Source organism: Bactrocera tryoni, chromosome 4 (genome assembly GCF_016617805.1).
Source record: "Bactrocera tryoni isolate S06 chromosome 4, CSIRO_BtryS06_freeze2, whole genome shotgun sequence".
Classification (NCBI taxonomy): domain Eukaryota; kingdom Metazoa; phylum Arthropoda; class Insecta; order Diptera; family Tephritidae; genus Bactrocera; species Bactrocera tryoni.
Window position 1 is genome coordinate 51483375 of NC_052502.1, and position 15052 is coordinate 51498426.

At 33.6% G+C, this 15052-nt stretch overlaps 1 protein-coding gene across 7 annotated transcripts in view; it reads right to left on the bottom strand.

Annotated features, from left to right (window-relative positions):
- Positions 1-15052, bottom strand: part of LOC120773844 (histone deacetylase 4) — a 50823-nt gene that overhangs the window by 12984 nt on the left and 22787 nt on the right. For all 7 annotated transcript variants that reach the window (XM_040102978.1, XM_040102975.1, XM_040102980.1 and 4 more), the window contains one exon: positions 13562-13677. In XM_040102978.1, coding sequence (XP_039958912.1) covers positions 13562-13603 — 42 coding nt within the window. In that variant the 5' untranslated portion in view covers positions 13604-13677. The remainder of the gene's footprint in view (positions 1-13561; positions 13678-15052) is intronic.

The window sequence follows — 15052 nt, forward strand, 5'->3', positions numbered from 1 at the left end:
AAGTCTAAAAATAAATTGGCAACACATTCTTTCATCGCACTACTATGTTTCCATGACCTTAAATCTATACTCGTAGAAGACTACACTCTACGAATAAAGACTTTTTCATGTGTGCATGAGATATGTGTCTATTTCACGGTTAGCGCGTGGCAAAGCCGCAAAAATATTTTTGGTTTGTCGGGTATTTTTTATAGCCACAAAATGTAGGTATGAGTGGAGATAGGAAATAACACCCCTCTTATGAAAGGCTAGTGGATTATAATTGTCGTTTTGCTGGTACTCACACTGAGACAGGATTGTTATTTGAGGAACACTAGAGAGGTTAGTCTCCTTGAAAACGCAGATAACATTTACATTTTTGGGAAGTATTTGACAGCGTTGTTCTTATTTTTTGGCAGAAATCGAAAATTGAAACGTAAGAAATGGGTAACAAATATTAAAAATAAGTTTCTAAAATGTCCGCCAATAACTTCATTAATGATTATGTGCATTATTAGCTATAATATGAGCCATTACAGTATTGAAAGTAATAAAGAAATGTTTTGATAATTGTTTAAGTGGTTACATGGGTTTACGGTTTTCAAAAAATCAATATTTTTTATTGTTTTTTATTAAATTCCACAACTCCTCTAGAATATTGTCTCCTCTAGAATATTGTCTTTTATTAAATTCCACAACTCCTCTAGAATATTGTCCTAAATTTTCAAGTTGATCCGAGTAATACATACTTTCGGAGATATAGCCTTGAGAACTTGTGCGCTAGAGGATAGCTAGGCTAAGTGCGCCGTCTTTAAACGCGTTTTACTCGAAACTCTGATTTTGAGGTCCGTTGGCAAGATTTCTCGAGGACTACTTAACCGATCTTCATGAAATTTTACACAGATCTTTGAGCTACAAGACTTGGACGAAGAATGTTTTTCGATTACAACTATTTGAAAAAAAAAGAACATGACGCGAAATTTTCATTTTTTGTAAAAATGTCCGCAAAAAATCCAAATTTCAGTTTTTTTCCTTCGTCTAAGTTCCGAGTGGTCACCGGAAACGGCGTCGCAATGGCGGAGTTTAAAATATTTTTTTTTCTAAAAAATTCAGAATTTCTTTGTTAATAGTGTATTTTTGTAACAATGAAAAATTCTAATAAAATATTTCATTTATGATATGAGATTGTTGAAAAAATGCTGTTTTTACCCGAGGAAACATATGTAACCCCTTAAGAAGTTTTGCGAAAACTCGCTTGCTTTGTATGAGCGCCTAATTTTGAAATTAGGTGTTCAAAAAAGTGCGAAAATATAGATGTCAAATGTAATAAACGATTAATATCAATGAATTTTGGAGGTATATCTATTTGAGACCTATTTCCGTATACTGAACTTATCATATTTATAAATCTCTAAGCATAGCATATTAAGGTCTTAGTGAAACCATTTACTACAACATCCAGTGATTATCGAAATATTATAACGCAAGCAATTTTCTAACTGCCCAACCAAATAACCTCCTTATACGATGTTATGTATGATCTTCTGTTAATATTTAATATAATAATATATAGCTTACAGCACCTCTGAAAGTCGTCTCATATTATTTATGACCAAACGGTCCAATGGGTCATTATACCTATTTACTTCAGCCTTATTTCGTAAAAAGCTATGCATGATACAAGCGTTCGGGACTTGTATCATATACCAAACCATATACACCATATATCGATTAACTTACTTGAAAAAAGACAAAACAGAATGTATGTTATACTTTAGTTAATCGAAGAGCTTGGGAAACGCGCCACGGAGAAAACAAACAAGAATAATTAAACTAAAATTTAATTTTCACTAGCTTAATTTCACCAGTTTAGCTCAAATTGCTTATTTTTTTTTCAAATATATGTTTATGTTCGCTCAAATACTTTTGGAAGGATTACACTATGGTCATCTTGGAGGAAAAACCAAACTAATGACATAATGTGCTCATTTTATCTACATTTTTCACTAGTCCAAATGAGATCAGGCCTGTGAACATTAATAAATTATGAATTAGTAATAATTTTTTGCCTGTTTATTTCAAAAATCTTACATTGTGTCTGGCTTTGACATAGACAACTCGACAGTACATCGCTAAGTATAAAAATATCCGTTGGCTAAATTTATTAGAGTCGCCGAAAGTATCTAACAGCGACGCATGAGTCTATTATAAGTATATACATATGTATATTTGTATAGAAGAAAATAGTCCGCCAACTAATTGGATTAGCGGTGTATACTAGTTGTAAAGTAGTTAATAACTAGTGCAATTCACTGTTGGGCAGTTCAGCACTTTATCTCTTATGTATATATGTATGTATGTACGAGTTGTACGAATATTAACTCTGATTCGAGTTATCCGCATGAATGTCTTTCAGAATATTTGGATATGCTTATTCACGTATAGTATATATGTACATAAGTGAATACACACATGTATGTACATACAATGTACGTCAGTTATGTTGTTAATCATGTTTGCAGAAACTCTTCGTGCGGTTTTTGACTGAGACTGATTGTCTTCTTAGAACAGCAGTTCGCTTTAGCGGCTTCGGCTGATTAAATAAAACGAAAAAAAACCCGACTAGAAATGTTTACATGTGTGTACTACATAGTTGTTGAATTGTGTTGTTCACACAATGGGGGAATCACCAGTTGACTTTATGTGGAGCTACTTACACGTAGAAATTTTGGCTGACCTCCGAATTTATTTACTTTAAGTTATTATTTGAAGTTTTTAACCGTCCGGTCAATGACCAAACTTTCACCATTCGTTCAATGATGTGTATGACAATGTAGAAGTCATTAGTATAATGAATAAAATTTTTTTTTTCTGCGTAAGTTGGCTACATGGCATAGGAAATAACTATATATGGGGACATGGTCTATAGTTCTCGTAGAAATAACGAAAGCGGAGTGCCAAGGTCGATGGATATTTAGGTACCTAAGCCGTCCCTCTCCCCTTTCCATTTCGGACGAAAATAAGGAAACGTGTTCAGTTGGAATGCTGCAAGCGTAGTGAACAGCGTAGAAAGTATACAGAGATAAGTGAAAAAAATATACAAAATAAATATTATTATTATACGCCATACTAATAAAAAGGCAATCTCAACGTATACAGCATATACTGAAAAAAATCCAGAAAAAACAAGTAAGGAAGGGCTAAGTTCGGGTGTCACCGAACATTTTATACTCTCGCACGATAAAGTAATAATCGAGATTTCATTATCAGTCATTTACATATTTTTCAAATACCGTATTTGTGTAAAGTTTTATTCCGCTATCATCATTGGTTCCTAATGTATATACTCGTATTATACAGAGAAGGCATCAGATGGAATTCAAAATAGCGTTATATTGGAAGAAGGCGTGATTGTGAACCGATTTCACCCATATTTTGTACATGTCATCAGAATGTTAAGAAAATATCACATACCGAATTTCATTGAAATCGGTCTAGTAGTTCCCGAGATATGGTTTTTGGTCCATAAGTGGGCGACCCCACGCCCATTTTCAATTTTTAAAAAAAGCCTGGGTGCAGCTTCCTTCTGCAATTTCTTCCGTAAAATTTAGTGTTTCTGACGTTTTTTGTTAGTCGGTTAACGCACTTTTAGTGATTTTCAACATAACCTTTGTATGGGAGGTGGGCGAGGTTATTATCCGCTCTCTTCCATTTTTGAACTGAATATGGAAATGCCTGAAGGAAACGACTCTATAGAATTTGGTTGACATAGCTATAGTAGTTTCCGAGATATGTACAAAAAACTTAGTAGGGGGCGGGGCCACGCCCACTTTTCCAAAAAAAATTACGCCCAACTATGCCCCTCCTTAATGCGATCCTTTGTGCCAAATTTCACTTTAATATCTTTATTTATGGCTTAGTTATGACACTTTATAGGTTTTTGGTTTCCGCCATTTTGTGGGCGTGGCAGTGGGCCGATTTTGCCCATCTTCGAACTTAACCTTCTTATGGAGCTAAGAAATACGTGTACCAAGTTTCATCATGATATCTCAATTTTTACTCAAGTTACAGCTTGCACGGACGGACAGACAGACATCCGGATTTCAACTCTACTCGTCACCCTGATCACTTTGGTATATATAATTCTATATCTGACTCTTTTAGTTTTAGGACTTACAAACAACCTTTATTTGAACAAAACTATAATACTCTCCTTAGCAACTTTGTTGCGAGAGTATAAAAATCTCGAGCTGCAGGAATTTTATGAATTTTGGCTATTTTGATAACTTCTGGCGCAAATAATTCATATACTGACAATGAAAGGGAAATGTGACAGCTGTATTCATATCCATTATATCGAGCAGCAATGAGTATGAATCGCTTCTGGAATATTATTCGTTTTATTCGATTTGACGATGCCAATACTAGAGCTCAGCGCTTAGAAAGTGATAAAGCTGCTCCAATACGAGACATTTACAAACCAACAGAATACCAAACAATCGAAGAGGAACTTTATCCATACCGAGGTCGAACTAGATTCACTCAATACATTCCACCAAAGCCAGCTAAATATGGAATTAAAGTATGGTGGATATGTGAGGCTGAAAATTCGTATCCACTTACTGGACAGCTTTACACTGGGAAATCGAAAGATGGTCGTGAGAAAAATGTTGGTGAAAGAGTTGTTAAAGACTTGGTGTCACCATACAAAGGATCCGGTAGAAACATTACAATGGATAATTTCTTCACAACTCTTCCACTAGCAAAATTTTTACTATCTTGGAACTTGACGATTGTTGGTACTCTGAAGAAAAATAAAGCATACATATGTACATTCCACCAGCCTTTTTTGCCATTGCTGGTGGAATGTACCCTAATGTAACCCTATGTAGTTATGTGCCAAAAAACAAAAAAAAAACAAGGTAGTAATTATGCTATCATCAATGCATCACGAAGCAAAAATTAGTGATAGTGCACAGAAAAAATCCGAAATCATCGAGTTTTATAATTGGTCCAAAGCTGGAGTAGACACGATGGATAAAATGCTTGATAGATATACTACAAAAAGGTCAACTCAACGATTTTTTTACAATATTCTCGATATTCTCGAGCTGTGTACTCCATTCGTTGAAAATCGTGCGAATAATGCACAAATTATGAGGCATTTCTCAACAAAAGTGGTGATTGAATCTTGTTTTGGTCGAGCTGTCAATCCAAATGCGCAGCCAACATGATCTGTATCATTGAGACCTCAGAAGCAGCGCGATTCAACTGGAAGGAGAAATATTACTGGGGCATGCTATGAATGTCTTCAAAGTGAATTCAAAAAACGTCGCAAAACTAGAAAAATATGCTCAGTATGTGAGAAACCTATTTGTGATGAACACTGTATTACAACCACGACATGTGAAGGATGTACAGAATAATTTAATATACTTTAATTCTTATATAGCACTGTATCATAATAAATAAAACAATATAAATAAACAAATAGTAAAAAAAAATAGAAAATAATATTACTAAAATAAATAAAAACAGAGTTATTTTGTTCTTACTAACTATTTTTGTTATTGTTTATAAAAAGAATTATTGTTAAAATAAAAGAAATTGTAAACTATATTGTCTATTATTAATTTAAAAATATAATTATCTGAATATCAAATATCAAGGTATCAAGTTTGATAGTTAATAACTTTTATTCAATAATTGATTCTAAAAAATTTTGACGAAAAATGGGTGTCAAATAACTTTAATTTTGGGGATCCAGGCGGTCATAAAATTTTTTTGAGGAGGAGTTAAGAAAAATTGGCATGTGGATTCAAATGGATACCCGGGTACCCGATCATTGACCGGACGGTTAATTAGACAAAAAATTATATTTTTGGCTTGTTTACTTTCTTTAGACGCCCAAAGATTTCCACAATTATTAGGGTGGGTCCGAAAGTAAATTCATAAATACGTATGTATGTATGTTATACGTCCAAATGGACATAAGTAAGAATGAGCGCGAAAATATTTAATATGTGTACATATATGTATGTATACATATGTACATATATACTATATGCAAATGTAAGATGGTGAAGCATTACTTTGAGTAATGAAACTTGTATGTATGTATGCGTGAATATTTTGCTTTTAGCGTTATCACATTTGGCACAAGAAATTCTTTATTATTTCACTCATCGGTTGCCATTTCTTTAAATTAATAATAACGAAGAAAAATATTAAGTATGTGTAGGATATTCAAATTTTTATAAAGGGTGTTTTGCTTTGATTTACTGAAAATTTATTTCAAATGAGGCACAGAAAAATTTATGACATGGGTTATGGTTACGGGTTTAAAACAATCGATTTTTTATTTTCTTATTGAATTCTACACCTCTAGAATACTGTCTTTAATTTTTGAAAGTTAATCCGAGTCATAGTTCGAAGATACAGCCTTGAGAACTTTAAATCGGATCTTCATGAAATTTTATAGAGGCCTTTGAGATACAATTCTTAAAGACTTGAACGAAGGATTGTTTTTCGAATACAACTATTTGAAAAAAAAAAAATCGCGAAATTTTTGGTGAAATTTTAATTTTTTTGTACAAATGTCTGCCAAAAATCCAATTTTCAGTTGTTTTTACTTCCAACTATACTACTCGTCCAAGATCTAAGTTATGGTTTTAACTAAAACACGATGATCTTGTAAGGAGTTATCCTGCCAACGCCGTCGCATTTTTTTCCGAGGAGTCACCGGAAATGGCGTCGCAATGGACGAGTATAAAATATTTTTTTTTCCAAAAATTTCCGAATTTGTAATAAAAAAAATACTGCTTTTCGTTTTGTATTTATACATAAATATGTATATTGTGTATATCGAAAGCATTATAGATGTTTGAGACTATTCTCCAAAGTTGAAGTTGATCTGTAAAATAGTTTCGGCGTTTTGAGCGTATTTGTAAGAATTTTTTAACTTCGTATAAACGAGTCCCAAAGCTTGAAACGCGTTTTTCTCGAAATACTCTTTTTAGTGGAAATCCGTCAGTTTGTAAAAAATTATACATTTTTTGGTTGGTTTTTTTGGATTTTTCGCATTCGTTAAAATAGAAAACCGTTCCGTCTTTGGTAGTTCGAAACGCGAAATGCGAGTTTCGAAAATAAATTTCAACGATTTTCAACTTTGTATCGGTGCACCATACGTATTTATCTAGTAATTTACCAAAGTAAAATCAATATGAATATCAAATAGATCGTATATTTCCTTGACAGCTTCTTTGTCAACTAAAACTAGGAAAAACTATGCCTCATAATAAACACCCTATACCACCGTACTTATTTGCCGCTAGATTAGTATGAATGGCAAGAGAGTATATTATATATAAATTCGTATTCATTATATATGTACATACATGCTTCTGTATATATTCGAGTACCTAAATATATACTTATTTGTTTAGTTTGGTTCATATTTTTGTCCGACTATTAGTCCAAAGTGTTTTCCCAGGGAGTGAATGAAGAAGAAAGTGATTGATACACAAACATATACATAAACATATATGGTATATAAATATATATTCACACAATGTACGTATATACATACTTATATAGGCGGTCGAATTACTTTATGTAAGCAGATTTATTTCTGTTTTTCGAACCACATACATACATATGTATGTACCATAAACGTAGCATAAATCCAAATTAAAACATTGAAAAATCCCCTTTTGTGACGCCTTTCACAATCCGATTTCACAGAATTTTCATTAAAACATTTCAATAGAATTTATTAAATAATTACATGTGTATATCTATAAAAAGGGTTAATAAAAGTTCTTGTTGAGTGAACTTAGTTTTCTCATTATATCTCAATTACTGATATGTGATTATATGAAAGGCGGTTGTCGGGACGTACATACATATGTATGTACATATGTATATCTCTCCAATATTGTCGAGATATTCGAAATAAAAATTAAATGGATTAAAACAGGCAATTATATCTATAAATACATAAGTATGTATTTATGAATAAGGATGGAGAGGTTCTCAAGCTGAAGCTGCTTAAAGTTTTTGGGTGAAAATGAGTGGACGTGTCCACTAATTGAAAGAAATCACATACAAAATAGAATATTGGCATTTTCTGCATCAATTTTTGGTAAGAATATATATTAACTTGTCTTATTTTTATTTAAAATAATATAAAATACATTTTTGGATTTAAACGTTCAGTTCCACGTGCTTAATTGAGAAAAAAATATGTCTAAGTGTACTTATACCGATGCGTGTTTGAGCGCATGCATAAGGTCCAAAAGTCAAACGAGTGGGTGTTTTATGATATAAACATAAACGTGTGAACAAATATGAGTAAGTCAAATGGTGCACAGCTTTTACCAATGAATCATGTATTACTATCGTTTCCAAATATTCATTTGGAATTAAACCCGGATGCTTCAAGGTTCATACAGTGCTATACTTTTTTCCTTCGGTGGGTGAATAGAATGACCTATAAACATTCATATTTACAAACCTACATTTAATACATTCACAAGGCAGGTCCTATAAGTGTTAAGCCTACGAAAGAAAATCTAAAATTTTGGCAGACTCGTGAGTTATTTCTCAAAAGTGGTGCTCAAACTTCTTTAGTACTTCTGAAAAATACGTTTTTTGATCGACAGAGCAGGTTCCTTGGCAACGATAACATTCTCAGCTAACGTATACGAAAACAAAAATACGTAACCGATTTGGCTTAAATTTTGACAGCGATGAGGCTAAGTATTTAGCGGACCGATCTCATATATGAACGCACATACTGTTATGAGCAAAAAATAGTAAGACTTTGTTCATAATTTTAAAATTCTTAATTTATTCTTCGAAATCTTTGTCGCCCTCCTCAAAGTAATCCTCTTTGCCACAATACACTTCTGCCAACGTTTGATCCAATCCTCAAAACAGTTATTAAAGTCGAAACTAACGTGACGTTGTTTCTTGAAAAAATTCAGTGATTTTCCCTTTTCTTAGGCCCAAATGGTCTTTCAAAATGTTTTTCACTGATCTTCCCTACATTCCAACGCTGCCAGTAAGATCTCTGACTATTCAAAGTCGATTCTCAAGCCCCAATTTTCTTATTTTATTGTCGTGTTGATCATCAGTTGATGTTGATGGCCGTCCTGGACGTGGTTCGTCGCCAACGCGTTCTCGACGCTCTTTGAATTAAGCTTAAGGTGTAAGAGGTTTACCGGCCGTTGTTTTTAAACAAAATATGTTGTAATTAAATAACTTTTCAACGTGGATTTGTGTGAGAAAGCCTCCAAATCGCCAAGCCTCTTTGAAAACAAAATATGGGGATTTCTAGGCAGCTTTCGGCAAGACTAAACACTCATTAACAATAGAATCTCTTTTAGAATTGCGAAGCACATTTTAAGTGTGTCAGGCAAACCTATCCATAATATCCAGAAAAGGAAATCTACCAACCGTTTAAAAGCTGGGAACTGTTAGAACCACGGGTCACTGTCGTCCGCAAGCAGCGGAAAATGCACATCCGAGCACCATAAAAGGTGAGACTCTGTAGCTGCTGGATTATAGCTGCTAGTAGAATAATATAGCAGGACTGTGATTTATGGATGACTACTGAATTCAATATACTTGAGAACAACCTTGACTTAGCAACTGAGGGAAGCAAACGTATTTGTATTTAAAATTCAAAATTCGCAGAATAGTATAGACAATTGTTATGATCAGTTTTCTGATTTCGACATTTGCATATCTGCACACTGGATAGTAATCGATAATATATATAAAATGGTGACTGCCGACACAGTTGCCTGCGATAGGTAGTCTATTGCCTTCCGTAATGTAAATTTAATATATGTACTAGTTTAGAAAGAAAAGTTCCAAGATTACAGAAAAAATTTCAATCCTCATTCGGAGATGGCTTTCAATAGAAGAGTCTACAGAGAGGTAATGTCAATCTTTCAAGACTGTGAATCGTTCGGAGATGAAAAGCTTAAAACTATTCATCTCTATGATAACAGAAGAGTTCAGAGGACAAGTGCAGAAGGGGTACAACTACCATAAACATGTAGCAAGTGTCAACCATATGCCTGTTTCTATTCTACATATCTTATTAGATGTAAGATTGTTTGAGTAAATATATTTTCGATGGCAGACCCTTCGGCTAATAGGTAATGAGCACGCTCATTAAGTCCATGCTATTTATGCGATTGAAGTCGGGCTAATCACTGCACTAACCGAAGGACGTCAACAGGTACATGCAATATAATGTGATAGAACGAAGCAAAGCGTGCAGTGCAGAAGCCACAAAATTCAATTTATAGCGCTCACACTGGCTCACTGATGATGTGTGTATTCTTGGAAGCACATCAACGTTGTAAACCATGTGCAATATTACACAAATACAAAAAACACACAAAATATATGTATATATAGGTATATATAGATGGTGTATTAATACAAATCTGTCCCGTATCCGTGCCGAACCCTAACTTACTATATTCGCCTGTTTGTTCGCCAGGCGGCAGGCAGCAGGCAGCATCATGTTCTGACCGTGCACCGATACTGGCGCGCATATATAGCATCCGACCGAACTTTATTTTTAGCCCATTCGCCGTTTTATTTAGAAATGCGCAAAATACACATTTTCGTAGAGACAATAAATAGACTCATTAAGTTGTACATATTTATATTTAGATTCTCTGCGAGAGAGATAGGTTGGTGGAGAGCTGGTTTCTGAGCCAAAAATAATACAACCGTTGTCGACGAAGCCTTTGCTTTGCTTTTAACATTGCTATTGCCTGTGCCTGTGCCTGTGCCTGAGCCCGTATTGCTGTTGATGGCGTTGTCGATGTTGGTTCTATTTATTGTTGGTACTGGTGCCGCTGCTGGTGCTGGTGCTGATGCAATTGCCTTGGAGGCTGTGGCTCCGGCTAATGTAAATGGCTCAGCTATAGCTCAACACCAACGCATTTCCCTAGCACTTTGTATTTCGCACGCTGGTTCACATGTAATGGAATTGAATTCATAATAGAGTTTGTAGCCCTGTCAGTCGGTGTATGGACTATTTTTATCAAAGTTTAATTTTAGCCAACATGAAAATATTGCTTGGAATTAGAAAGGTTTTCTTTTTTTAAATAAACCAATTTCGATTAGTCGCCTAATGGAAATTACATTTATTAAGAAGGTGTATTAGTATTGGATTAGATCAAGAACACCGACAACAAGTGATATAAATATCTTTGCTAAGTTGCGACCAGTTGAGCTTGTGTGTTCGACCCGCGCGAGCACTAAAATTATATGTTTTAGAGAAACGCGGGTTAGAGATACGAGTAGTATCAAAGCTCAGTGCTTATTTCAAAGTATTTCAAATAATGCTCTCATAAGAGCCGTATTAAACGTATTCAATAGGACAGCTCATATATTGAGCAATAATTTGGAGGTAGTAAATGTTTTCGGTTCAAAAGCTCTATACAGTAAATGTTTTATTTTTGTTGACACTTGATGAAATTTACTAATGAATATTAACATGGTAATGTGCCCTTTTTCAAAAGTGGGGTCTCTCATCCGAGGCTGTTCTCTTCTTTTTATTGGGGGTGTTTTTTACATGGCGGTTCCCAAACTCAACGCACAACCCTAGGGTGGGATGTTTCGCCTTCTCACTTTAGAACCCTTTCAAAGGGATGTATTTTGTCTACCCAGAGGATACTTGGTCTAAGACCAGAAGTCGTGAGCTGCTTGAGCCATATGTAAAAGAATCGTTTCTGGCCACTCCCAAGAAAATTAAGAGACAACGACTCGCTGGATAGATCATGTCGTCCGAATGGACGAAAACACTCCAGCTCTGAGAGCGCAGTACCCGCCGTGGGAATCAGGGGAAGAGGAAGACATCCATTCCGTTGGAAAGACCAGGTGGAGAAGGACCTGGCTACACTTGAAATCTTCAATTGGCGCCAAACAGCGAATATGAAGAACGACTGGCGTGAAAGTTCCAAACTCGGTCATAACCGCGTAAACGGTGTCTACGCCAAAAGAAGAAGACCGTGCCCTTTATATTTCATCCGAAAAATTTTGAGGGCTTTTTTCAAAGACAAATTGTAAAAATGGCCCATACCGTACCCGTAGATGACACCTTCTACGTAATGTATTCTTCAGGGTAACTTATTCTAAAAACATAATTCATTTCATTGTAAGTCACCGAAGACAAAATTCCGTAACAAACCAATTTCATAATGATTGTACTCCCGTAAAATGTTGCACATGCAATAACCGTTTTGGTTCACATAACGGTTCTATGTATCATCGTAAAATAATCGAGAAAGATTCCGATTTAATGTATCGAAATTACCAAAATCCACCCGTCCTCTAAGGGATAAATTAAGTCAGCCTTAATGTGACCTTCTAAAAATCCAACTAGTTTCGGTTTCTATTGCAAGTGATAAAACGAAGGCCATTACTATCCCTAGAAAATTCGGTTTATCATTAACAGATATTTATCTACTTGATTTGGCAGCCGGTTAAATTCTAAACATTCCATCTTTTATAGGTGTTTTTAATTTTTTTTAATTCAAGTTATTGGATTAAGGGTAAGGCATTGTCTCTTCATTCTACAATATTCTCAGTATTATTCTTTTTCCTCAGTCATTTTTAAGTGCAGTCTTGAGACCTAAACGCTTAATATTAGTTCTTATAAAATGGGTACATGTCAAATCGGACCACACTTTCCACTCTTTAAAGGGGGTAACAGTGGGTTTCGCGGCTTCAAAATGTATATAACCACTTAAAAATTTAAACGCATTATTCTCGAAACTGTGTTGCAAAAGTCGAATGTCAAGATTCCTTGTAATTTATGAAATTTTACACAGGTGATTGAGATATAATTTATAAGGTATTCATAAGGATTTTTTTTTATTCAATTACAATAAAAAAACACTAAAACCTAGAGAAATTTTGTTCAACTACAACAATTAAAAAACAAAAACGTAGAGAAATTTTGACCAAAATTTGCATCTTTTTTAAACAATTGCCAAAAAGAAAATTTTCACTTTTTTCCTTCGTCCAATATTTACTTTATGGTCTTAATTCAAACAGATATTTCGTTATTATTTAATTTTGTTGATCTTGTAAGAAGTTCTGCTGTCAGCCCAGAGGCACCTTTTTTCGAGTGACTGCCGGAAATGACGTAGTATTGTCCGCGTTTTGAATATTTTCCTTTAAAATTTTCACAAAATTATTGTAAAATACTATGTATTTTTAGAATAAAAAAAGTTTGAATAAAACATTTCACTTTTTATACGAAAAAAATATTAAAAAAGGTAGTTTTTTGTTCGAGGAAACCCTTGTAACCCCCAAAACTCTTAAAAAAAACATCTCTCGAACTTACAACTTTTTCAATTGTTTATGTTTATGTTTTCTAACTTAAACCCGTTATAAAATAGATTATGACTTTCAAAACTGGGCGTATTATCAAATATGATCATTTGAGATTAGTTTCAATCAAGACCGAAAAGTTTCCTACATATGTATGTAATGTTTTCTTTTTTTTTTTTACAGTTTAAATTGTAAATAACTGTTAAATACACACCTCCAATATCTGTTGATCTAAATCGGTTGCGTTTGGTTGCATTGGCTTGTAGTCCAGTGAAATTGTTCCCGATGTTATATGCAAATGTTCATCATTTCCGGCTTCACGCGCAATATCTGCAATGAAAATGGCAAAAATATAATATGTACAATAAAATCACCGAGTTCAGAGAGCTAAATGTGAATCATATTATTGCCAACAATAACAACAAAAACAAGAACAGTAGTGAAATAAATGTTTATGATTTACAGTATAAACAGACGAATGGATGAATGAGTTGAACGTAGCGAATTAATAATTTCAGCGCATATATAGTATATATGTATGTATGTATGTATACAATATATGCATATATGTATGTACATATGAGTACATATGCTTTGCTTGCGTTTGTATTTTAAAAGCTAAAAACTAAACTATGAATATGTATATTTAGCTAATTAGACTTATACAAAGCACAATTTCAAAGGAAAATGTTTTTTTTTTCATATTTATTTCCCTAATCTTTATTTACCATATATTCGGCAATTTCATTACGAAATTATTGAGCTTCGTACAGACATTCATTTGTGAAATTAAATAACTCTGGAAATGTGCTCTTCGGTTTTGCATGAGCGTTAGCGAATTCTAATTTTTAAATTCAGTAAGCATAATTTATACATAAAAATAATTTATGTATGTACATATGTCTCCATAATAACTTTGACTCACTATAATAGTAAAGATTTATGGCTCCTATTGAAAAGCTCATTATATTTGTATATATAGACATATATGTATATTTATATATACATAAGTATATACACAGATGCATAGATATATTTGTTTATAGAAATAAAATAAATTCACTTAGAATTGGAAACAATAAATTGCGTAGCTGCCATCTACGACTTAAAAATTTTTGAGAGGTTTCGTGGGGCGCACAGTTAGCCACATAAAAGCTGCGACCAAAAATAGTAAATAGTAAAAAAATAAATAAATAAAATAGTAAAAAACAGTAGTATTCTATTCATTAGAAGATACCAGATTTACGATTGGTTTGCTTTCATGACATCCTCTTGTAAGTGGGAATATCAAAAAGATGACGTTAGCTTTACTATTTACAGTAAATCATTGATTGAAATTCTAGATTACATTATAGTTTCTATAAAACCATGAATATGTATTACAAGTATATACAAAGGTAACTTGCCTCGTCATTATGGAAAAATAATGAGATCTGTAAAGTATTTATTGAAGACTTAGTAATCTACTAACAATTGTATCATAGAAATTTGAAAATATATACTATTGGGTAGTCGAAAAAGTCTGTTCGTATTTTGTCAATAGATGTCATTGCGGTCGTATATCTCCAGTGCTACCAATCACAATGTGTCATACCATATAGTGTTGGAAAGGTGAGATTTTAAGCTTCATTTAACCAATTTAAATTCGAGGAATTTGAAAAAAGTTAGAGCTGCTCAAAATTAGTGAAAATATTGAAGAAATTCG